The sequence below is a fragment of the Falco cherrug genome, chromosome 8, assembly GCF_023634085.1.
Source record: "Falco cherrug isolate bFalChe1 chromosome 8, bFalChe1.pri, whole genome shotgun sequence".
Classification (NCBI taxonomy): domain Eukaryota; kingdom Metazoa; phylum Chordata; class Aves; order Falconiformes; family Falconidae; genus Falco; species Falco cherrug.
Window position 1 is genome coordinate 21747187 of NC_073704.1, and position 24068 is coordinate 21771254.

At 36.9% G+C, this 24068-nt stretch overlaps 1 protein-coding gene across 4 annotated transcripts in view; it reads left to right on the forward strand.

Annotated features, from left to right (window-relative positions):
- Positions 1-24068, forward strand: part of LRP2 (LDL receptor related protein 2) — a 128036-nt gene that overhangs the window by 63174 nt on the left and 40794 nt on the right. For 2 of the 4 annotated variants that reach the window (XM_027810692.2, XM_055718826.1), the window contains exons 31-46: positions 260-388; positions 4349-4515; positions 7919-8062; positions 9011-9120; positions 10236-10413; positions 10763-10976; positions 11461-11700; positions 11836-12024; positions 13124-14044; positions 14530-14695; positions 15531-15689; positions 19161-19450; positions 20737-20940; positions 21203-21232; positions 21327-21569; positions 22642-22767. In XM_027810692.2, coding sequence (XP_027666493.1) covers positions 260-388; positions 4349-4515; positions 7919-8062; positions 9011-9120; positions 10236-10413; positions 10763-10976; positions 11461-11700; positions 11836-12024; positions 13124-14044; positions 14530-14695; positions 15531-15689; positions 19161-19450; positions 20737-20940; positions 21203-21232; positions 21327-21569; positions 22642-22767 — 3510 coding nt within the window. The remainder of the gene's footprint in view (positions 1-259; positions 389-4348; positions 4516-7918; positions 8063-9010; positions 9121-10235; positions 10414-10762; positions 10977-11460; positions 11701-11835; positions 12025-13123; positions 14045-14529; positions 14696-15530; positions 15690-19160; positions 19451-20736; positions 20941-21202; positions 21233-21326; positions 21570-22641; positions 22768-24068) is intronic. The other 2 variants (XM_027810694.2, XM_027810695.2) reach the window with 1 other exon arrangement.

The following is a 24068-nucleotide window of genomic DNA, read 5'->3' on the forward strand; positions in this document are numbered from 1 at the left end:
GTTTGAAAAGGATTTTAAAAGATTTTTCTATGATGTAAAAAAAATTGAAAAGACAGCTGTGATAATGATACTGGTTTTACATAACAGTGTATAGTTACCCTGTTAAGAGTGTATTGTATTGCTTGTGGTTCTTGGAAATAATTTTTTTATTTTAAGGAAACAGCAAAACTGATTTAGTTCTGTGTTGATAGTAGCCATAAGATTGAGTAGTCTTTCCAGTCACTCATATTGTTACAGTTGCTAATGTTTCCTTTTTCAGGTATCAATTCTTGTGCATCATCCCCCTGTAGCCACCTCTGCTTGCTTTCTTCATCTGGACCGCTTTTTTTTTCCTGTGCTTGTCCTTCAGGATGGATTCTTTCTCCTGACAGCAGGAACTGCATGAGAGGTAGGGCAGTAATAACGAGAGGTTGAAAAAAAAAAAAAAAAAAAAGACCTGAGACTGTCAAATCCATTCCTCTGTCAGACAAAAAGCACACTTCAGGTCTGTGGGCTGGTACTCATGAAATCAAAGTTCAGGGCCATTTCAGGCATCACTCATTTAGGATGCATGGAATGCACTTGGCCTTAAATGTTTGGAGCCAGTTTCTGGGAAGAACTCAGTCAGAGATTCAGATGCTTCATTTGTGGAAAATGAGTGAACTAAATTTTCTTTTAATCACTTTAAAGAAGCCACATTTTAAAGTTTTTTCAACACATTGAATGTTTAACTGTTGGAATACATCTGGAAGGAGCTTAGTATCACTTAAAAATGAAAACATACTCAGCAGAATGTTATCCTTCTTATTACAAACATTCAGCCTGGAAACCTGTTTTTAAGAGTTGCAATTGTAAGTGTGTTGGGATGCAGGACTAGAAGGGGCTTTCTTGGTCACTGAAACCTGTTCCCTTCTTGTCTTTGACTCCTGTATCATGTGTCTACTTTCACCAGTCAAGCTCCAGTTTAAGATTAATTTGGTTCTAAAACTCACTAGCCCTCATAATTTTGATATTTGGAAACCTGATTTTCTGTCCAAATATAGTCTTTCCCCAGTTTATGCCCATTTCTTATGCCATTTTTGTCCTTCAGGATAAACAGCATCAGTAGCTCTCCTTCAGCCCTGGTATATATTCTGTTGTATATATTTGAAGTGACACATTCTTTCTCAGCCTGTATTTTGCTAAGTCAGTCACAATCTTTTGGTTTCCCCTAATCAGGAGAGATGCTTTCCCTATTCCTTAACACTCTGTTTAGCCTGTCTGAACTAACACATTTTGAAATTCAGATCAAAATTTCATAGCTTGAGCTTTTTCCCTCCCCAGTGTAAAAAGCTAGTATGCCAAATGCAGGAGGTCTAGAAACACAGCCTAAAATTACAGATGCTACAGGTGGTGTAGCTGTAACAGAGCTAACTTTTGCAAACAAAACTTCATATCAAAAAATACCACTGAACTTTCTTTAAACAGTCCACAGACCTCAATGATTTGTAAAAATCATTTGGCCAATTCATTATAAAAAAAAAAAAAGTCACAAAAATTCAAATTACCGGCATGCAGTTTGTGGCCAGAAATTTGATTAGATTGACTTTTTCCAGACGAAGCATTCATTATTAATCTCCATCAGCTGCACAGACATAAAATGTGCTTTGGTGCTTCCTTAATAAGGAAGCTTCAAATCACAGAAATTTAAGCAGAAATTATCATTGAGATGAGCTAACACTAGAAATCCATGACAGTCAAAAGATCCTTTTCTTTTAAAACTACCTAAATTTTAAAAGCCATATCATGCTATTTTCCTGCTTCATACTTGGCAGTGTGTTTTTTAAAGAGCTGTATTGCCTTTACATTTTTCTTAGCAGCAGTAAGATAATTACCAATGTATATAATCTGAAATGAAGTGCAGATTTGTTTATTAAAAACAATGGGTTTCTTCTAGAAAACTGTACTGGTTTTAGTACGTGCAGGCTTATGGAGGGATCATGATGAAAGAAATGGAACATGGCAGTAATGAAGCACTTGCATGGGTAGAATTTGACCCTGTTCTGCCACTGAATCAAGCTGTTGACAGCTCTTATCTTTATTTCCCACATGTTGTGAAGTTCTCTGTGTCTACTTAACTACAGTTGTGGCCCTCTTATAAATGACATAGTTGCTCAATATAAATTGTGTAAGAGAGAAATAGAAATATGCTTTTGTGAAGCACAGTTCTTTTAAACTCTATGGGCTTATTTTTTATTTTTAGATGGAATTTATATATTTAAAACAGTATGTAAAAAACATCTACAGATTTTGGGAATTTTTAAAAATAATGTATTTGCTGAAGGCCAGCACATAAGTCATAAAATCCAGGCTGATTACTTTAATGGTAAAAGCTTTTAATTATTGCTAATGATTACAAAGGAATAGGCATTTGCTATTTTATTTTTTAATATTTACTATTATCCTTATCCTTTCTGTCATCGTTTAATAGGCCAAGAAGAAAGATTAAACTGAGCTGCATGCATTTGGTTGCCAGTGTCTCTACAAAGCGATGATATTGCTGGTCTCTGCCTACTTAGTTCGCATATTAAATACTGCTAACTTCATGTTGATGGAAGGTCATTGATTCTGGGATTGCACCATTTCTAGCTTTACATAAAATGAAGAATGCTAATATTCTAATATTGCCTTGGCACCTATTTTACTTTAAAATGCATTTTAGGTTGATATTAAAGATGGTAATGTTGCAAGCTGTCTTGGAAACAAAGCAAGGAATCTGTATATTAAAATATTGTATAAATATGGTATTTTTGCATATTTAATATATCAATCCATGAATCTTATATGGATTATAATTTGTCATGTAAACCTGTTTTAAGAACTGAAGAAGTTATATTAATGTCTATCTGATGAAGTTACACAGATTTTTAGATCTAGATAGCTGAGAAAATTTGCTCTATTGTCCATTATACAAATGATAATCAGACTATATAGATTTGCGTAGGTGTTAAAGGAAGCAATCGGCAAAAAAATTTCTTTAGAGTATAATTGGTTTAAATGAGGCTGTCAACCTTGTAAAGTACAGTATAGCCTAGAGAATTCACATATCTGCATTCCAGTGGGATTTGGTAGTGTTGTATTGTGTATGATTACAAAGGGAATTATGAGTCCAGGTTCTTGTATGCATTAAACCAATTTCACATGAATATAGCTGCTCTTTACAAATGCTTTATAGACGAGCACTGGTGTGTCACATTCTTAGGAGAAAAAAAAAAAAAAGAATAAGTCCAAGAATTTCACAGGCAGAGCTAGCTATATATCTTCAGGCAATTATTTGCTAAAATGTGATTTTTGTGCTGAGATAAACAGTATATAAGTTTATGTCAAATTTGAGAAATAGCTCCAGCTGCCAGAGGGAAGTATGGAGATAATTTTTGAGATATGCAATGATGGGTTTTTTTGTCAAAATTTTTGCTGCAAAATTTATATAAATGTATTAAGCAGCCAGTGAAGAAAACAAAACCAAAACAAACCAAAACAAACCAACCCCCCCCCTCTTTGATCTATTTTAAAAGAGGAAATGGGTTACTGTTATTTTCTGTGCAGCAGCAGCCCAGTTCGCTATCAAATGGTAACGTGTGCCTATGGAGGGAAGAGGCTAGAATTGTTCTCCAAAGGCAAAAGCACTAGAAATAGGGGAATTGGTGTTCAGGATGTTCTCTCCCCTACTGCCTAGCAGATGAGAAATGGAAGTTGCTGACTCACGCTCCACAGCTCTCCAATGCATTTTCTCATATTATCTGACTAGATGCCCTTTGTTAATAAGATTTAAGCCTAGGCTACAAGTTTACCTAGAAAGGAGTATGTCTATTCCTTTAGAGATAAAACAAGAAAAGAAAGTACTGCAGTTTTATTTAATAATAAAAATCAGTAATGGCTGCTGTGATGCTGTACTTTGCTTGTGGATCGTGCCCAATAGGCATTAGAACCCATCTCAGGCATACTGGAGAGCCCTCAGACTTTTGTCCTGCTGGTTCCCTTTCCCAGAGATTTGAAAAAGCTGCTCAGAGCAGTTGTGTGAATGTATTTGTCCTCTAGGCCAGCAGTGAGTGGTCCTGCCTTATTTACTTCTTCTTCCTCAGAATTTGCTTGCACATGCATTATGATTGCACAGTGCTGAAACTTTTAATGTTACAACAATTACAATAACTGATTACCTCACTCCTAGTGAGGGAATGAACTTACAGGTAAGTGGGTGCAAAACATCACAGGTAACATTCAACTGTGCTTACTTAGCACTGGAGAACTTTTGGGTAGGAGAGGGAAAGCATATCACAATGCCATTTTCTTGATCAGAAACAACTCTGAATTACATTATATGTTTTCACAGTTGAACACCCTTTCCTTATTGCTGTAAGAGATAATATAATTTATGGAATTTCTTTGAACCCTGAGGAGAAGACGAATGATGCTATGGTTCCAATAGCAGGAGTTCAGAATGGTGTTGATGTTGACTTTGATGACTCTGAACAGATGATTTATTGGATTGAAAATCCGGTAAGTTAGTATTTGTGTTCAAAATGTGCACTAAAATAAGACAATTTATTTTAAAATAATGGTTTTGACACAAATATATTATCATTGCAGGTAAGAATTTTGATAAATAGAATGGAATGGAATGAAAGTTTTTTGTGGTTTGTGTTTTTTTTGGGGGGTTCTGCCCCCCCCCCCCAAAGATAAGATAAAGAAGCTTCATCTCTTTTGTGAATTAGTTTTAATCTTTGTCAGCTGAAATATTTGATTAATGCTATTTCTGGAGTCGGAGTATGAACAATAAATATTGGAAAGCATTGACAGAACCATACTCTCAGCCCCACTTTGCTATAGTTGACTTTTTCCTCTCTTGATTTAGAACTTAATTCTGCAAATACAGCCAGGACACTTCTCCATGGGAGCAGTACATTGGACACAGTGACACTAAACATTAGAATGAAAATACATAAATCTAGTCTGAGCACTTAATGAAGTAATGTAGTAGAGAGGCATCTTTTTCTTTAAATAGAAGAAAATGGTTGCAAAGTCACAAAAATTTCCAGGTAGCGCATATGAGACTTAGAGATCTAAAAAATAGTTTGAACTATTTTTGAATAGTTGATTATAATTGTTTGACTAACCATCTTTAATGCTTGTCCTGAAATAGGAAACAATATGTGTTCCCTAAGATGAATTTGCCACAAAGAATTCCCAATCTTTACAGAATGGACACTTAAAAAAAATTTAAAAAATCAGTGTCAGTCTAGGAGATGGATGTGGTAGGAAACTGCTGATACAGCAATATGTATTCACTCTTGGAAACTCAAAAGCAGTTCTTATTTGAAGAAGAGCAGTGCTTAGGTGTCCTGGAGAAGTATTGTGGTAGATAAGGAGATTTCCGTAGTTATGTTTTACAGAAACGGTTCACACTAACTTGTCACCTTTCATCCACACAAGATTGATTTTTTTTTCCTGCCAACCAGTTTGCCTTATATTTTGCAGTTCTGAAGTAAAACTAAGTTTAAAAACCACGTGTTTTAAAGCCTTTTCTATGTTGCTCATAAAGGAATTAAAATAATTATTTATTCTTTTAAAATTAGAAAGTTTTGTTCCTGGGAAGTATTTAAATAGACCTATTTAAGCAAACCTTTGCGCAAGGAACTAGATAAATATTCAGGAATCTATTTGGTCCTCTGTGCAGTCTGAAAAAAATGTTGACAGATCTCAGCCAGCAGATACAGTTGGCATTTACGAGAGGTTGAACAGTCCTGTAGGAGATCATGGGCTGATATATCCATTAACAGACCTGGCAAATGTCAGGTGCCTGTGCAGGCTGAGTCTGGGTAAGTGCTGTATTTTAGTTAGTTCTTGAGCTCCAGCCTGACAAATGTGTGCTATGGGCTGTGCCCCCTATCTGTACCCCTGACCTGCAGGCCTTGGGCTGCTGTTGCTCCCAAACACAGCTGAGACACCTGTGTCAGTCATGGCTCGCTCTTTGAAAAAAAGATATTTCTCTAGTTTCTAATGATAGAACATACTTGCCTACTTTCTTCATTGTAGTGCTTGTCCATTACTGCTCTTCCTTAACACCCTGTTTTGCCTCCATCCGTTGCATGTTTGGGTTTCCTGGGGTTTGTCTACACTTGCGTGGTCCATAGTAATTTCACTGCCAGTGTTGGCAACAGGTGGAGCTGTAGGTAGAGCTCAAGTTGAACATTCATCAACCTGTGCATCTTGTCTGAAGCAAACTCAGGTAAATGTCAGAGTCCTCCTTACTCTACTTGAAAAACACTTCTGAAGTATTTTTATCTTCAGCTGTCATGACTGTAGGTTATTGATTATAAATGTAAATGATAGGTAGGAGAATTCATAACTGTACCTAAAGTACCTATTATACTAGACGCTGTTGTAAATATTCAATGTCCATAAGCATCTCCAAGTAGGGTTTATACAGCATCAGAAGTTATCCTACTTTTTTCTGTAGGCCTAGGGATTCAAGGACAGGTTAATTTGCACATAACACTACATTGTTAGGATTCAGCAAACAGCACTCTACCGATGTCTAAGAAATTATTCTACCTTTTTAAGCCAGCAGTGAATTTGGCCTGGAGTTCCTGATCAGATTTTTGCCATCTAATACTTTGTTTCCTTTCTGAACACAATTTTCAATTATGTGCTGAGATATTTAGACATTATACTGATACCATGTTAATGAAGCAATTAAGAATATGAATAGACCAAATGATCGCTGGGTGCTTGTGCTAAAGTTTCTGCTCTAAGATGGCAATGCAACTTGTTCCCCATTCTTTACTGGTCTGCTCTCCCTCTGCCTCTGCCTCCTCCCTTTCTGAACTGGGCTAGTGTTAGCTGCACAGCTTCTGTCTTGAAGTGATGCAAAGTTCAGGCTCTAACAGTGTGTTGTATGTTCTGTCCCTCTGAGTTGGCAGAGCCCTTCTGTTTTTCCAGCAAAGTGTCAGACCTACTACGTGTATTGCCTCAATGAAGAACTGGGATGATGAGTCCCAGTGCTACCCTGTCTGGGAACCTGCACCGTGGAGTGAGATCTTCCCTAGGGTGCATCAGTGGTGGAGGAAGTAATTAATGAGGAAAGCGAAACAGATTTCAGCAATCACTTACAGCTCCCCTAACCTTACTGATCTCTTCTCCAAAAGGCTTAATAATTTGCAATAGCTGCTGGTATTTCAATTCTGCATTAATACAACTTGTGAAAGATCCACGTGATAATATGTAGGACTTCTGCAGAACTCCTATAAAACTGACAACCTGAAGAAACCTCAGGAAAGCAGCTATAGTAACCACTTCAGACCTCTGTCTGTCTTGTCTCTCTGTTTGGTGCTTGTTTATATCGTGCTTTAGCATTGCACATGGTAGCTAATACCATGGAATCTGCAAGTCAGAAGTTATCATTTCAAGGGTTACCCTTATGAAGAAACCTGTAAAGATAATCTCATTCTTAATTCTTGCTATTAGAGCATATTAAAAAATTGATTCTTAAATATTTAGGCATGGGGAGAACAGTATTTTCCTTTACTAGATTTCAGTTATATTCAAGATGGTTAACTAAAGTATCCTTATAAAATCTTTTGATGATGAAATACAAATTACAGAAGTGTGACTGTATAGCTTAAATATGGACTGTTAAACCTTATAAAATACAGTAATTTTATTTCTGTTGATCAGGTTTTGGTTGGTGGACAGTAATGCCTCTTCACACTGGATAATTATGATTTGCAATAATATTTTTACTATGTTTATGCATTGAGCATATACAAACACATTTCTCTCTACTGGATTTTCATTTTACTAAGAAAAGATTGTAATATAAAGTAAGTGCTCATGTAGTTGGAATAAAAAAGTGTTTTCTGATCTTGACAATTTTTCACTTCTGTTATCTTTTTTCCCCAAGGGTGAAATTCACCGAGTGAGGTCAGATGGAGGCAACAGGACGGTTTTTGCTCCAGCAGCTGTTATCGGTGCTCCTTTTGGTCTGGCACTGGACTGGATATCTGCAAACCTGTATTACAGTAACCCAGGGACACAGTCAATTGAGGTAATTATTTAAGAGGGACAATTGGAAAGTAAAAGCCTACATTTTTCACTGCTATGCACACAGTTTAGTAATTAGTATTTTTTTTAAGTTAAAAACTGAAATTAGATTTATTTTAAAACGCAAAGAGTCTGTAGAAAAATACTGTACAAACTTTAAGAGATAAACCTAAATTTGAGCATAGTCAAAATGACTGAAAACAGAATGTTCTGGGAACTTGATTTGTGCATAGATCTTCCCCCTGCGCACCCCTACTTCCTCCCCTCCCCCAAGTCATTAGGCTTCTGGTGTTTGACACACAACTTCACTGATCACTAGAGTTATTACTATTATTACTATTCTCACTTCAAATCAATGGTCCCAATGCAGTGCTTCTGATGGTAGAGGAATGTTGCCATCAAGTGCAGTAAGATCCACTCCCAAATGCTTTGATATCATATTATGTAGCTTTCTGGAGACGAGCAGTCTGATGGAATGTGAAGAAAAATTGCCATTTAGTGTGGCAAAATAAGAGGATAAGCGATATATAATACAGTAATGACTGAATAAGCCCAGTCATTAATGTCCTTGTCCCAGAATATTAATACATACTATTAAATTAAAAAGAGGCTAATTAAAACAAATGAATTTGAATACTTTCTAAATCATCATTTTATCAACTCATTTGGCTTGTAATACTTTCAAGATATTATGGAAGCTGAAAGATTAACTATTTTTATACTTAGGTTGCTTACTTGTTAACAGGCAAGTTCTAAGCTGCAAGTAGCTCATTCAAGGAGTGGTTGTTAAGAGAAGGGAGATGGTTAGAGCACAGAACGATGTGCTTTTTCTTCATAGTATTTGAGTCTTCTGCAATTTCAACTACCTGTGGATTTAAGCTTCTTTCCTTTAACTTGAAAATCTATTTTAAGTTCTCTCTCATGTGCTCTGATAAATTCAATGTTTGCATAGGTCCTGAAGCTGCATGGTGACGTAATGTACAGGAAAACACTGATTACCAATGATGGCACCTCTCTGGGAGCTGGCACACCAATTGGTTTGACAGTTGATCCAGCAAGAGGGTAAATTTCCAAAATCGCTCTTGTCTTTGCATGAGTATATTCTCCACGTTTTTCTTCAATTTTTACCGTCTTCAGCTTCCATCCTGCATTTGACATAGTGGTGGTTTTTTTTTTTTTCATATTTGTGCAGAATTTATTTACTGTTTTTAAACCCTAGAAAATATTTGCATAACGTCATAAATTGTTGCATAGATGTTAGTTCTCCTTAATTTACCATATACTTGTATGGTAATTTTTTTTTAATTAAAAAGGATCTCAGAATGTTATGATGGTGAAAAAAATCTCTGAAAAATGAGAACTCAGAGTAGAGAGAACTCTAAAGTCTTTCTTCATAATATCTTGTGATATCTGTCTTGAGGCCTAGCTATAGCAGAAGAGTGGGAAGAGTGTCACATGTTAAATTGCATAGCACTAAATATGATTTTACTGCTTTCTCCCAAAAAGACATGTAATTTGCTTTTTTCCCGAGTACTCAAAATTGCAATATGATGCTTTTTTTTTGGTTTGTTTTTAAATCTGTGTTCCATAGGACCCTATCAGTAATGAGAGAGTTCTGCTAGTGACTTGGCAGGCTTTCATATGAATTGATGTCTAACTTTTTGTTGCTGGTTGGGAGTCTGGCAGCCATGTGCCCTAGGTGTTCTTCAGCAGCTGAGGCCGGGACAGTGCACGTACTCCCTAGAGCCAGATAATGGAATTCTGTTTTGTATAGATTTTTTGAACTTGTATTTTAAATTCTAAATTGGAACCAAACTCACTGCTGAAACCTCGCAGCCATCTGTGAAACAGAATAATTATTCTCCTGCTTTCTTCTTGGAGTCCTAATACTACTGAGTTTACCTGCTGATGGTATTGTGGGGTGATACAGGGGAGGTTATGGGTTTCTAAAAATTATTTAATAGGCGTTGTTCTCTTTTTCAAGAGGAAAGCATTTTAATCTTTTTTTTCAAACAACATCTCTTTTTCATTGTGGCCTGGTTCACAGTGATCTCTGTTCAGCATATGCTGAAGTACTTGGCTGATGAAGGAGGTAGACTTAAGTATATGCTCAAGTACGCTGGTCCATTGATCTCTGTTACGAGCTTTGCTAACAGATGTGATAATGTGTGTTACAGGAAGCTGTACTGGACAGACCAGGGAACTGACAGTGGAGTCCCAGCAAAGATTGCCAGTGCAAACATGGATGGATCAGGCATACAAACCCTCTTCACTGGCAACCTTGACCATGTAGAGTTCATTACCATTGACATTAAGGAACAAAGGTTGTACTGGGCTGTCACAAGCACAGGAGTGGTAGGAGACTTTTTTTTAATAATTGCTTTTTTACCTGTTCACCTATCTTTGCATCTGTGACTCTCATGAGTTATTCAGTTACTTTAGTTTATTCATGTAACTAGGAGTTGTAGGACTGAGGAAAATCTGAATAAAAGTTGTTACTAATTGCCATTTAAAATGTATGACAAATTTGAATGAAAAACCAGAAATCATTATTGGTATCCTGCTGACTTTTCTTCCTGTCTTGTACGTAAAGATCTCATGCATGAAGAGATTTTAGTAGCATAAGTTGGATTTTAATTTTGTGTTGTAACATTGAAATTTTATTATAAGAAATGTAATATTAGGCTTTAAACTGATTTCTTAGATTGAGAAAGGCAATGTGGATGGTACAAATCGTGTGACTCTGGTGGTTCATCTTTCTCATCCATGGGGAATTGCTGTGTATGATACCTTTCTGTACTATACTGATCGAGATTATGAAGTTATTGAACGAGTTGACAAGTCCACTGGAGCAAACAAAGTAGTACTGAGAGATAATGTCCCAAGACTGAAGTGCCTACGTGTGTATTACAGAGACAGTGAGTATTTGCTAAAGACTTATTTCAGGATACCCAACTTGTGAAAACTTGAACTTCCCTCAGAGACAGAATGCATGTTTTTTCAGAGGAAATGGTTTGATTAAATTTTTAGGAAAAGTGTCAGAAGCATTTTATCTGGTTTTTGTAGAGATGTTCCGCCATCCACTTAAGGCATCTATTGGTAGGCGTACTTTTACTAAAATATTATCAATGTAATATTGACTAAAAAATGAAGTTTGTTACTTTGGCTTCAAATTTATACATCACTTCTTGGTCTGATTCTTAGTCCCATTGATCTTGGATGACAAGAAACCGGCAAATCCATTGCTAACGCTTATGTGCTAAAATATACAGTGATTAAGATCTTTATTTTTGTCAGCAGATTGTTAGTATCATGCAAGTACATGAATTTGGTGATGTATCCATGGGTGTTTGTGATGATACAGTTCAGATTTTTATGTCTTTCCATGTGTGTCTTTCACAGATTCTGCTGGTTCCTCAAATGGCTGCAATAACAATATTGGAGTTTGCCAGCAGCTTTGCCTGCCTGTACCTGGTGGATTATTCTCCTGTGCCTGTGCTACTGGCTTTCAGCTAAATCCTGATAACAGAACCTGTTCCCCGTACAGTTCATTTGTAATTGTTTCTATGCTTTCTGCAATTAAAGGATTTAGTTTAGAGACATCTGATCACTCTGAAGCCATGGTACCACTGGCAGGAAGAGGTATGTGAATATCATAATAGGAAAAAGTCTTAGATGCCTAATAATTTGTTGGCATTTCTTGCTGGCATAGCACATGTTTTAAATAAGTTAGTTTATGTAAAAGATAATTAATTATTACTTTTCAAAATATTTCAGGGCGAAATGCACTTCATGTGGACGTTCACATGCCTTCTGGTTTCATTTACTGGTGTGACTTCAGTAGCACAATTTCTTCTCAGAATGCAATACGTAAAATTAAACCTGATGGTTCTTATTTTAGAAATGTTGTTACAAATGGAATAGGACGAAATGGGATCCGTGGCATTGCAATTGACTGGGTAGCAGGTAAGCATAGCTGAATTTAGGAGAATGTTATTGTTTACAGATTGTAAAATTTTTAGACTAATGTAAATGGATCCTAATGTAACTATTTTGAATGGAAGTCCTGTGATTCTGACTTGTGTGCCTATGGACTGATTTTAGAAGAGGTAGTAATGAATGGCTCTTATGTTCATATATATGTGTAAAAATGAAAGTTTATCAGGGCAGAGTATAGAACCTTTTCTCTTGTGATGCTTTCATATTTGTCTTAGGTCTCTCTTGTCCATGCATTCATCAGTAGCTGTTATCCAGTGTACTACTATGCTTTACAACCACAGTAAAAAACATGTATCAGAGAAAAGTGCACACAAGTTGTCTGCTGACATTGTTAATAAGAGTGAAGGACCTTTCATCTACCCTCAGATTGCTGTGTACAAATCCTATAAATTATAATGAAAAGTAAAAAAGCAAAAGGCGTACTTTGTCTTTGAACTTTAATTTCCCTACTTGCACTTCCTGTTCCTATTTAAACATGTTAGAGATCAATTCAAATATTAATGCTTCAGAAAGTGTTCATCAACTCTAACTAGCTGACTATTGCCATTAATACCTTTATTTTATACATATACATACTATATTTATGTTTTGCAATAGTTCTGTTGATTGTTAGGCTTGTTGGGAGGACTTTTAGAATAATCATCTGCTGTATACACTTAATTTAGTTACTGTTTACAGATCTGTGACATAACATGGATTTCATAGTTGTGTGTTGTAAAACATGAAGAGTAAGATTATGCAAGGGCAAGCCAATAAAAAAGTGTATACCTAAAGAACAACTGTAGTTAACGGACTTTTGATCTTATACCAGTGACTTTCCCCATGGTAATCAATGAGGATTTAGAAATCAATTGACTATTGTCAGTTTGGGTGTCTTCTTTCTAATTCCTCAAAATGTAGGCAAGTACCATATGCTTCCAACTACTAAGATGTTTATGGATATTAATTTTATGGTTTAGTAGTTTATCAGCTTATGTTTCTCAGGTGTTGATGTATGTATGATAATATATATTAACTTTCTGTTTTGTTTTTCTGCTTTTTTTAAATTATTATTCTTTAAATACAGGAAATCTGTATTTTACAAATGCATTCCTGACAGAGACTTTTATAGAAGTTTTGCGTTTAAACACAACTTATCGCCGTGTTCTGCTTAAAACTACCATAGATATGCCAAGGCACATAGTAGTCGACCCAAAAAACAGGTACCTGTTCTGGGCAGATTATGGGCAAAATCCCAAGATCGAACGTGCACTTCTTGACTGCACCAACAGAACAGTTCTTGTGTCTGAGGGCATTGTCACACCTCGTGGGCTGGCCATAGATCACAGCAATGGATACATTTACTGGGTGGATGATTCCTTAGATATGATTGCAAGAATTCAGCCTGATGGTGGTGATGTTGAAATTGTGCGTTATGGCAGTCGCTATCCAACTCCATATGGTATCACTGTCTTTGGAAATTCTATCATCTGGGTGGATCGGAACCTGAAAAAAGTCTTCCAGGCCAGCAAGGAGCCAGGGAATACTGATCAGCCAACAGTAATACGAGACAACATTAATTGGCTAAGGGATGTTACCATTTACAACAGTCATTTCCAGTCACGTTCACCCCTTGATGTCAACAACAATCCTTGTTTGGACAACAACGGAGGCTGTTCTCATCTGTGTTTTGCCCTGCCTGACATGCAGATGCCCAAATGTGGTTGTGCCTTTGGAACACTAGGCAGTGATGGCAAGAGTTGTTCCATTTCAACTGATGATTACCTGATTTTTGCTCTTGAGAATGCCCTCAGAAGTATCCACCTAGATCCTGAAAATCACAGTCCTCCCTTCCGCACAGTCAATGTGTTAAGAACTGCAGTGGCCCTGGATTTTGACAGCATAAACAACAGAATATATTTTACGCAAAGTTATCCTTCAGGGACAGGAAGAATAAGTTATGTTAGTATTTACTCAGGAATTGGCTCTCCAACAGTAGTTGCATCTGGTAAGTGCACTGAAATGTTATACAAAGTAATTGGATATTGAAGAAAAAATGAACTGCAGCACTTGGCACTAGCTCAACAGGTATTTTTATGCTAATGGTAAAGGTAGAATATTTAGCTAAGATATCTGGCAAAATGCTCCTTTGGACTCTTGATCACAATGAAATGGAAATATAAATCTGGTTAAATATTGTTATATGTAATAGAATTATATTTAGTAAATAAATATTATGGAGTGAGGAATGATTCCTGCTACTTGGAGAATAGCAAACAGAACTTAGGCCTATGTAAGGAAAAAGTCTTTGTAACCCTACAGCATACATAGGACTGCCGTGAGTCCTAAGTATTTTAAATGGATGAATTTGCATTGATACCAGTGGCATTTCAAAGACATCTTTGCTGTTGCCATGTTACAATAAATGAAGAGTATTGCAATATCTCAGGAGACCATACTGAACTTGTGTATGTTTGCTTGCATGTGTCTAAGACCTGGGGACTCCAGATGGCATAGCCTTTGACTGGATCAACAACAGAGTTTACTACAGTGACTACCTCAATCAGACTATCAGCTCAATGGCTGTGGATGGATCTAACCGTACAGTGATTGCCCGGGTTCCACGACCCAGAGCCGTTGTATTAGATCCCTGCAGAGGGTATGTGTTGTACTTTGTATACTTTATTTTGACTGCAGATGAAACTACAATTTAGACTTTGATAAAGACTGCCAGATACTTCCTGTTCTGAGCCCTAAGTTCCAGCTGCGTGTAACCATCCTAGATCTTACTTTTTAGGTTTGAGTTTTCTGAGCTGATCTCAGCCTCAGAGAACTGAATTTTCTTCTGAGATTTTTAGAACATTTATGAATGTGTAGTGCATGAGGCTCTGCTTAGTGAGGGTGGGAACCAGGTACTGGGTGTGAATGAGAGTGATGGTCAAAGAGGTGTTTGTCTAGCAACTAACCATCTTCCATTTGGTATGTAAGGCAGAAAATCAAAGGGTTAATTTTGAAAGCAAGGTTTCTTCAGGAATATCATATTGTGATAATCAGGTGACACTGCCAAGAGATCTCTCTATTTAAAGTATCATATAATCTTTCCCTTTTTCTGTTATATTTCCTGAGTGCCTCAGAAGAATTCTTGTTTCAGTATCAAAACATTCCCTGAGAGTCGGGAGGCATTGCTGTATTATACTGTATTTCTAATTTCATTACTAATTATACCGTATTTCAAATGAAGGAAGAGAAGAAAGAGATTAAATGACTTTACTGGATTCTCACAGGAGCTGGAGAAAACATTTCTGAAGTTCACTCCACTGAATCCCAGTGATCCCTGCTAGAAGATTCCCATGTCAATATGGTTCAAAATAGAGGAAGAAGTTCTTTTCTCCTAGTTTTGCACTGCACATTTCAGTGGAAACACCCTGGAGCAGATAAAAGCTTTGTAAGCTTTATTTGCTGAAAATATAACCCTGCAATCATATTATTGACAGGTATATGTACTGGACTGACTGGAGTTCAAATGCAAAGATAGAACGAGCTACGCTTGGAGGAAACTTCAGAACACCTATTGTGAGCACCAATTTGGTATGGCCAAATGGGCTTACCCTGGACTATGAAGAACAGCAGCTATACTGGGCTGATGCAAATCTGTATGTTTTGGTAACACATTGGTTTACATTTGCTTTATTTTTTAATAGATGTAGTATTTAATTTTCCTCATCTTTTTTAAACTGTTTTTCAGCATTTCAATGGAATTTGGTACTTGGTGTTATAGAATGTTAAGAGTTACTTATTAGCAATACAATGTGAGGTCTTGATAATGATGTTGAACTACTGTGTAATAAGAAGTTTTGTTATGCCACGGTGTAGACTTAGTCCACTGCTTTATGACATTTGTACCCACTGGCAGTTTGTTCATCTTATGTGCAACTCAGGACTTATATAATCATCTCCTCTAACAAATACAATCCCAGTGCACAATTTACATCATTCCTTGCTCATGGTTAATGCCTGTCATCTGTGGAATTAGGCATGATTTTCTTACTGTTGCCTACCAGGTACAACTCTACCAGGCATTTCTGCTGTCAGCAGAAATTTTTTAAAAAATAATTTAGTCTGTATCGATTCAAATTCACCTGTGGTCTGAGAGAAATCACTGCAGCAATCAGAACATTCTCCTCTGCTTCCTTCAGCTTAGCAGTTCTTTTGCAGGCTTCTCCTTTGCTATGACAAAAAGTTGTGTCTGTAATGTAGTAACTGTTATGGTCTGTGCCTCTATTGATTGTTCTGGGAGGAAGGCATTCCAATTTGGCTTCATCTGCATACAGGAGGGCAGGGCATCTGTAATAGGACCCTTTATTTTTTCAGGGGAATGCAGGGTGTTAGATAAGACATCCTCTTTTCTTTTTCAGACTCTAGATAATGGAGGTAGGGGAGCATATGCTTAAACAGTATGAAGTTTTCTTTATTCTGACTTTCATGGGGAGGGCCTTTACTCCTTCAGGGGGACAGATACCAGCATGAGGTGAAAATGAAGACCAGACATTCAAAAATAGCAGTGCACCTTAGCTCTGAATGCACCAAGGGAACACAAGGGTGAGCCATATATTCTCCATTTTTACTCTTGCTTAGTCTCCTCTTGTTTATGCTAGCCTCCCAAAGGTGCTACCCCTCTTTCTCTAAAATAGCATTTCTAGTCTTTTATTCTAGACCCTCCTGTTGCCTTGTACATATTGTGATACCATTGGACACACATGCAAGTCTTGAGATAAATCTCAAATGGATAGAATCTATGTGCTAGTTGTACAGTCTTCCTTTCCCCTATCTTCACAGTTGCTGCATGCAACATAGTAAGAATCCCTCACCAGACAGCATGCTGACACTTGGGAACTATGTATAGGGCTCTCCCTAAAAAGTTTCCTGTGGCATGAAAGGGGGAAATTGCTTGAGCCTTTATTACAGGAGAGTTGCATTTGAACGTCTCTTCTTTTGTAGACATCTAACTTCATAGAAAAGTGCCTTCCTGCACTTTTCCCACAACTGTCCTTTCACTTTAAAGCTTTTGCCTTATAAAGTGGCTGCCTATTATTTTTTCCTGTAATAATTAATACAATTATTTTCTTTTCCTCCCTTCTTATATGAAATGCAGCTTTTTCCTTCCTACTAGTGATGACAAAGGAGGCAAGCTATTTGTCTTCCTGAGAAATTACTTATCAGGTTTTTTTTTCTCATTGGCTGTTTCCATTCTTATTCAGCCCACACTGGTACTCTAGTAAATGCCTTAAATACAATTGGTAATAATTGAATGTTGTCTCTAGCAGAGACTTAAACATACAGTTGCTTTTAGGTTAGTTGAAATAGATTGAAGTGATTTTTTTACTCCTAATGCTAAGTTGTTGGAGTGTTTCTGTGAGAACTCTTTTGGTGGCTTGAACCAAAGGGTGGAGCTTCCGCTTGGAGTCTTCAGCAATGACATCTGGCCCTTCTGACTTCACAGACAAGAGGTATTGGCCACGCAGTTATGAACAGGGAGAGAAGCTGCTAGCAGGAAGAACATCACTGGGTATGATGTCTTTAGTCCCACAGCTTCTTCATCCTTACCATCCATAGAGTCATTCTGGGAATCTTAATAGCTCCTTTTCAGAAGCTTGTGCATGAAGGGTGCCACAGCCTCTTAGATAATTATTCTGTTGCACTGACATTGATTAAACACTACTCCAATCCTTAGGCATTATGCCTTTATAGGTAAGTATACACCCTGTTCTACCTCTATCTGCTAGAGATGAGTATTAAGAGCCGTGCAGTTGAATGATGCCATACTTGATGAAACAGAGACAACCTGAAGTATGTTTTCTGTCAGTAAGCGGTTGGCAGCCTTGCCATGTGAACATCACAGTGTGACTGAATAGCAAGATGATGGGAGCTGGAGGAAAGGAACAGATTTTATCCATGCTCGTTCTTATTCTGCTGTCTTCAACTTGCTGACAATACCTCATCGCGTTTTCAGTATTTGCTTATATAGTAACGTTTTTCTGTCAAGATTTTCTCTTCCTTTGAATAACCCCTTCTATTACTCATTAATCGTTCTCTTGTTATCCTAATTGCAAATAACTTTTGAACATCCTCCATTTTCTCTTTTCTCGTGCTTTACTCTTGTGTGGTCTGCCTACCTCAGACAGGAATCTGTGTGATAGAAGGAACCTCTAACATTCATCATCATCTTATAAACAATGCTTAGAAATAATGTCCTTGCATGAGTAGTGCATATTGAGTCTCCTGGCATCAGCATGTCTTCTGCTTCTCCATTGACCTTTGCTGAAGTGGTCTTTAAGGGTGGAAATGGCTGAAGAGGAGAAGCAGTGACACGGTGGTTTTGGGTCAGTAGTGCTATCTGTGCAAGTAAAGAATGGTTCACATACAGCAGAACATGTCTATCACCAACTTGGAGCTGAACCCTGATTTTTCTGGGGCTCCTTGAAGTTGTTTGTGAGAATTTTGTTTATCATTGCAAATACATACTGTTCCTGAGGTGGAATCAAAACTGGAATATCAACAACGAAGAAATGTTTATCGTATGCTATATATTTGTGGCTGTTAGATGTTATATATGTGGTAGTTGTTATATATTAGAACTGTTTTTCCCTCCTGTATTCTTATGTGAGATATAGCAGAAGATGAATATTTGTACCCTTGCCAATTTGCTTCTGTTTCTTGATTGTGTAAACTTGGATCTGTAGAAGATAAAACTAATTTTATTTCATGGGACTGTTGGTTTTCTACTGCTACAAGAAGTTGTTAACATCCCAACAATTCCAAAAGTGTATTCTCTGACAAAGTTGTGCATTTGTTTTAGCTCTCAGTAGTGTAATTATTTAAACATTTTAATATGCAGCCTGATTACTTCCAGCACATTATTGTGTCAGTGTTGCAGAGCTGCTACTCTGCATCACTATTGAAGCCACAGATTGGAAAATTTGAGATTTTTAACTTATAACAGCACCCTACCTATTGGCGCACATTACAGAAATGGTGGGTGCTAGTTGCTGGACTAATTAGGGCATGGCTGTATACCTAAGTTAAAAGATTTCTTTTAAGAAGTAATAGTTTTTTTATTATTCTAGGCAGAAGATTGAGCGGTGCACTCTCACTGGTACGAATCGGGAGGTAATTGTTAGCACTGCTTTGCATCCGTTTGCGATGACATTGTTTGATCAGCACATATATTGGACAGACTGGAACACAAGAAGCATTTACCGAGCTAATAAGTATGATGGTTCAGATCAGATTGTAATGATCATGAATCTTCCACAAAGACCAATGGATATTCACGTCTGGGCAAAAAGCAAGCAGCAACAGTGTACTAACCCTTGCAACCAGTTCAATGGTGGCTGCAGTCACATCTGTGCACCAGGTAAGCTATTATGCTTGGTGACGGTAAGCTATTAGTGTGGCCTGTATTAGAGTTCATAGTAAAACAATTTTTAGTCATATGGGGACAGCTGAAGTATTTCTTAGTGTTCCTAAATGTTTAATATTTATTTTTTTTATAAATGCAATCAAAATAAAAGGTCATGGTATTTTGCAAACACACCTGAGGGGACAGGCTTCTCTAATTTAAACCAAAACATTGTTTTCTGGGTTTGTAACTTTTTTTCCCCTCTAGGACAAGACATGAAGTGGGGTCTGCAGCATATGTGTATCTTGGGAATACGTACTGATATGCTGAACACGGAACAGACGTTTTCTACCTAATATTTAAAAAATCTTTATGGTCAATATTTCTTTACCACATGATATTATGAAATCGTTCCCTAATGATTTATTTCCAAAATAAACATTTCTACTGCCTCATTTTAAATGTTGGACAATGACTAAGAAGATAGCACAAATTGATTTCTGTCTATACTGTGGGGGGCAGGTGTCCTTTTGAGTCATGGACTGCAGAAACATGCTCTGTATCATCAGCTTCATATTGGGGTGAGACCCGAGTGACATATGTATCCCATCTTTTATCTCTCCTTGTGCAATATGTAAGGAGTTGAAGTGCTCCAACAGGTCACCAATCCAAGCAGCCAGGAAACTAGAATGGCAGTAATCTCCCAAAAAGCATACCTGTTACAGAGCTGTTCTATGTGTTGTGGGTTTTTGAAAGTTATGATTCTTGACTTTGAAAAACTCATTTAGTGCCTGCCTTCATTTGTAGCATCTTAAATGCCTTTAACAATCTGTCTTGCCTGAAAACAACTCAAACTTCTCTTTGATTTGGAGAAGAGCAGTTAGTCTAGTGCAAGGAGTTTAGAAAACCATCTTGATTTTGAGATAGAGCCTTAGCTGCTGTACGTCTGGTATTTGAAAGCATCAGGTGGTATCTTCCTGCCAGTCAAAAGCTATTTGAACAGCAAGCAAATATTAAGATACTCCAAGTTCTGATCTCAGTTCCTCTAGGGAACTCTGAAATAACTCCTGTGGGTTTTAATGGATTTGCATGTGTCTAATTGAGACTAAAATATGGCTAAGTCACCACACATCTACCTAAGCAGATAGATCTTGCAGGAGTTGTGAGAATTTCATTGTTTTTTCCAGTGTCACAGCTGTGAATGGTTTCATGGAACCCTGTCTAATACGTCAATGTTAAATTTGTTTCATTTTTTGTCTCCTTTTTAAATTTTTTATTTTACCTGTCAAACATAAATTTAGGTCCAGCTGGTGCAGAATGTCAGTGCCCCTCTGAAGGTCGCTGGTATTTAGCTAATAATAACAAGCACTGTATTGTGGATAATGGTACCAGGTGTGATACTGGTTTCTTCACATGTCTTAACGGGCAGTGTATCTCTGAGCGATGGAAATGCGACAATGACAATGATTGTGGTGATGGCAGTGATGAGTTGGAAAGTGTGTGTGGTAAGCATTTAAAATAACTACATGAGAAAGTAATGCATACTCTATCTTGCCTTTACTGTATTCTCTATCACTTTTATGCCTTTATGATCATGGATCTTATGGTTGTAGTTTGGAAATGATCCCTTGCTTGCTCACAGACTTGAGGTCTGAATGGCTGCTGATTTGCTCTAGAATCCAAAAGCATTTATAGGATTGAGTTTTTATCATGTATAGCCAATTTCTACTTTGTTTAATTCAAATATGTATTTTACTTTTCATGCAGTCCGTTTTGCAGCTGTGTTTGCCCTGGCAGGTAAAAATATTGTGATTTCACTTGTTACTTTGTCAGAGAACTCAGATTACATTTTATCCATGTATATTATTTTATTTTTTTTTATTTGCTGCAGCTTTCCATACTTGTCAGCCCACAGCTTTTACCTGTGGTAATGGGCGATGTGTACCCTATCATTACCGCTGTGATCACTACAATGACTGTGGAGATAACAGTGATGAGGCTGGCTGCTTGTTCCGAACTTGTGACTCCCACACAGAATTTACTTGCAATAACGGAAGGTGTATATCTCTTCAGTATGTCTGCAATGGAGTAAACAACTGTTACGATAATGGCACATCAGATGAGAGAAATTGCCGTAAGTTTATCCCAATCACCTGTTTGAGTCTGACTCTTTAGACCAAAGAAGAGGCAAATGTGTTTGTGTGTGAAGAATTATGATAAAAGCAGCTAAGAGGATAAAAGATTTCTTTATTTACAGTACAGATTCTGCTTTATGTTATTGGAAGTAAACAGAATTGTTAAAAGATATTCTGGAGTACCCCAAGATGTTACATAATAACTATCGCTTTAAATAGTCTGCCTTGATGCAACAAATCCTTATGCAGTGCTTAATGTAACATCTTATGAGCAGTTCCATGGACTTCAAAAAGATTATTTCAGAAGAATTGGTTACAGGGCTTATATTTTTGCCATATTAGCCTGGAGCTTGACGATGGGTTTTTACTTTGTGTCATGCTATATTAATTATACTAGATTTAATCATCAGGAATGTAAATTGTGACTGTTATACAAACACAGTTTATATTTATTCTGTTTAAAATTATATGCCTTATAGCTCTCAAAAAGTTATCAGTTATTTTTGCTTTCCTTAAGATATAAACTGTGATTAGTTCAATCTTGACTAATATTGTAGTTACTGAAACTGATCATGCCTTTGCACTAAGATTGCATTCTTCAGTGGAAAATTTATATCTGGAGTTAGAGAAATCAAAAATTTATTTAGAGAATATTTTTTTACATATTTATATGTACACTGATTTTTTTTTTTTTTTTTTGGGGGGAACATATTGCCTGTGACAATTTTCTTATTCTCAGTGAAATCTGAGTATTTGAAATTCATGGTCTATTTGTCATTTGTAGTTAGTCTGGTTCATACAGTAGCAGCTGGTTGCAAATGCAGGCATTGCATTCCATCACCTCCAAGTATTGGCATGTGTTTCCTTGATAGTGATTTTGTCAGGATTTTTGTCAATAAAAGCAATTATCTAATTGTTTCCATGTAGCAGGAGCAGTATGAGTGCACTTTAGCAAGTGAGTGTCGTGGGACTTTTTTTAACAATATTCTGTATCTTGCAATGAATACAGCATAATAGTATGAAAAAAAGCTCTAAAGAACTTTGTCATTCCCCCCCCCCACCACCTTAAAGCGGAGCGCACTTGCCAGTCCGGTTTTACAAAATGTCAAAGCACGAATATTTGCATTCCTCGAACATATTTGTGTGATGGAGATAACGACTGTGGAGATATGAGTGATGAGAGCCCTACTCACTGTGGTAAGTTAATAGACCCTTGGTTACTTTTCTTTTACTTCAGTAATTTATTCCACTGCTCTTTACCTTTGACATAACTCCAACTGTTCTCAAAACATCTACTCTTGTAATACTGAAGATTTATAAGGTAAATGTATTGTATTATTAGCTCTCAACTATCTAAATCATGCCTTTATCTAATAAAAAAAGATCATAATTTTTTCCAGTATCTTTATACATCATTTGAGGGTTCATTCCTTTTGCTAATTCTTCTCTGTATCCTTCATGTTTTTACAAGGTAATTGTCCCTTAAGTATTACAGCGAGTTGGCCTTTTCTGGAACTTTAACATTAGAATATTTTTCCTTCTAATCAAATGAAATTGTATACAGTCTCAAATGTAATTAGTTATGCATGCTTTAGCACATGATTCGTTGTTCATTGTAGCTTCCAGTTAGTATATAAAAGTGTCTAGTGTTCAAGCAGCCTTAATTACAAACCATCTTATCTTTGCTAGTACAGACATTTGTATTAGGTAGTACTTTTCCCATATAATTTTTTTTGTATCAGTTTATAAACCATAATGGATATTTTTTTTTTAATGTTGCCTCAGCAGATTGTTTTTGCCAACACTAGTTTTCCTGGAGGTACCTGCCTTCAATTAACTATGCTACAAATTTTCTAAAATATGAGTTCAATTTTTCTAGCCAGAATGTGGCTACTTTTATCTAAGGAGCCCTATGTGTCAAAAATATGTGGCTATATATAGAGACATAGCGAGTCTTCTGCTGCTCATGAAAGGTGTGCTTTGTCCCTTCTACTGTTTATGTCCCAGCAGCACTGCTGAATTATTTGAATTGAGAAGCGGTGAAGGAAAAGAAAGAGAGAAAGGGAGAATGGGAGATGAAAGAAGCCCCAAGAGGTTAATGAGCAATGTGTTAATTGCCTTTGATTCCATCATTAAAGGCACATAGAAGAGCAAGTTAAAAGGCCAGACTGGGTCCTTTTTGGTATCTTGAAAACATCAGAGGGTACAGGAAAGTATCAGTAACTACTGAAGAAATTATCAAAACCCACTATACATGCCAGGATCAAGGGGCTCAGCCAAAGTGCAGAACGAGTGTTTACAGCATGCTTAGGTGGAACTATTCAGAGTTACCATTTGTTCTTCACTGCCTTTAAGAAAAGGTTCCTACCTACAAGTGAAGAAAAATCAGTGGAAGAACAAGGAAAGCATTATCTACCAGGAGATATTACTTCCTTACTGCACATTTTGATTCTTTGTAGAGCATGGAGTCTGCTGCTGCCTGGTTTGGTCACTGGAGA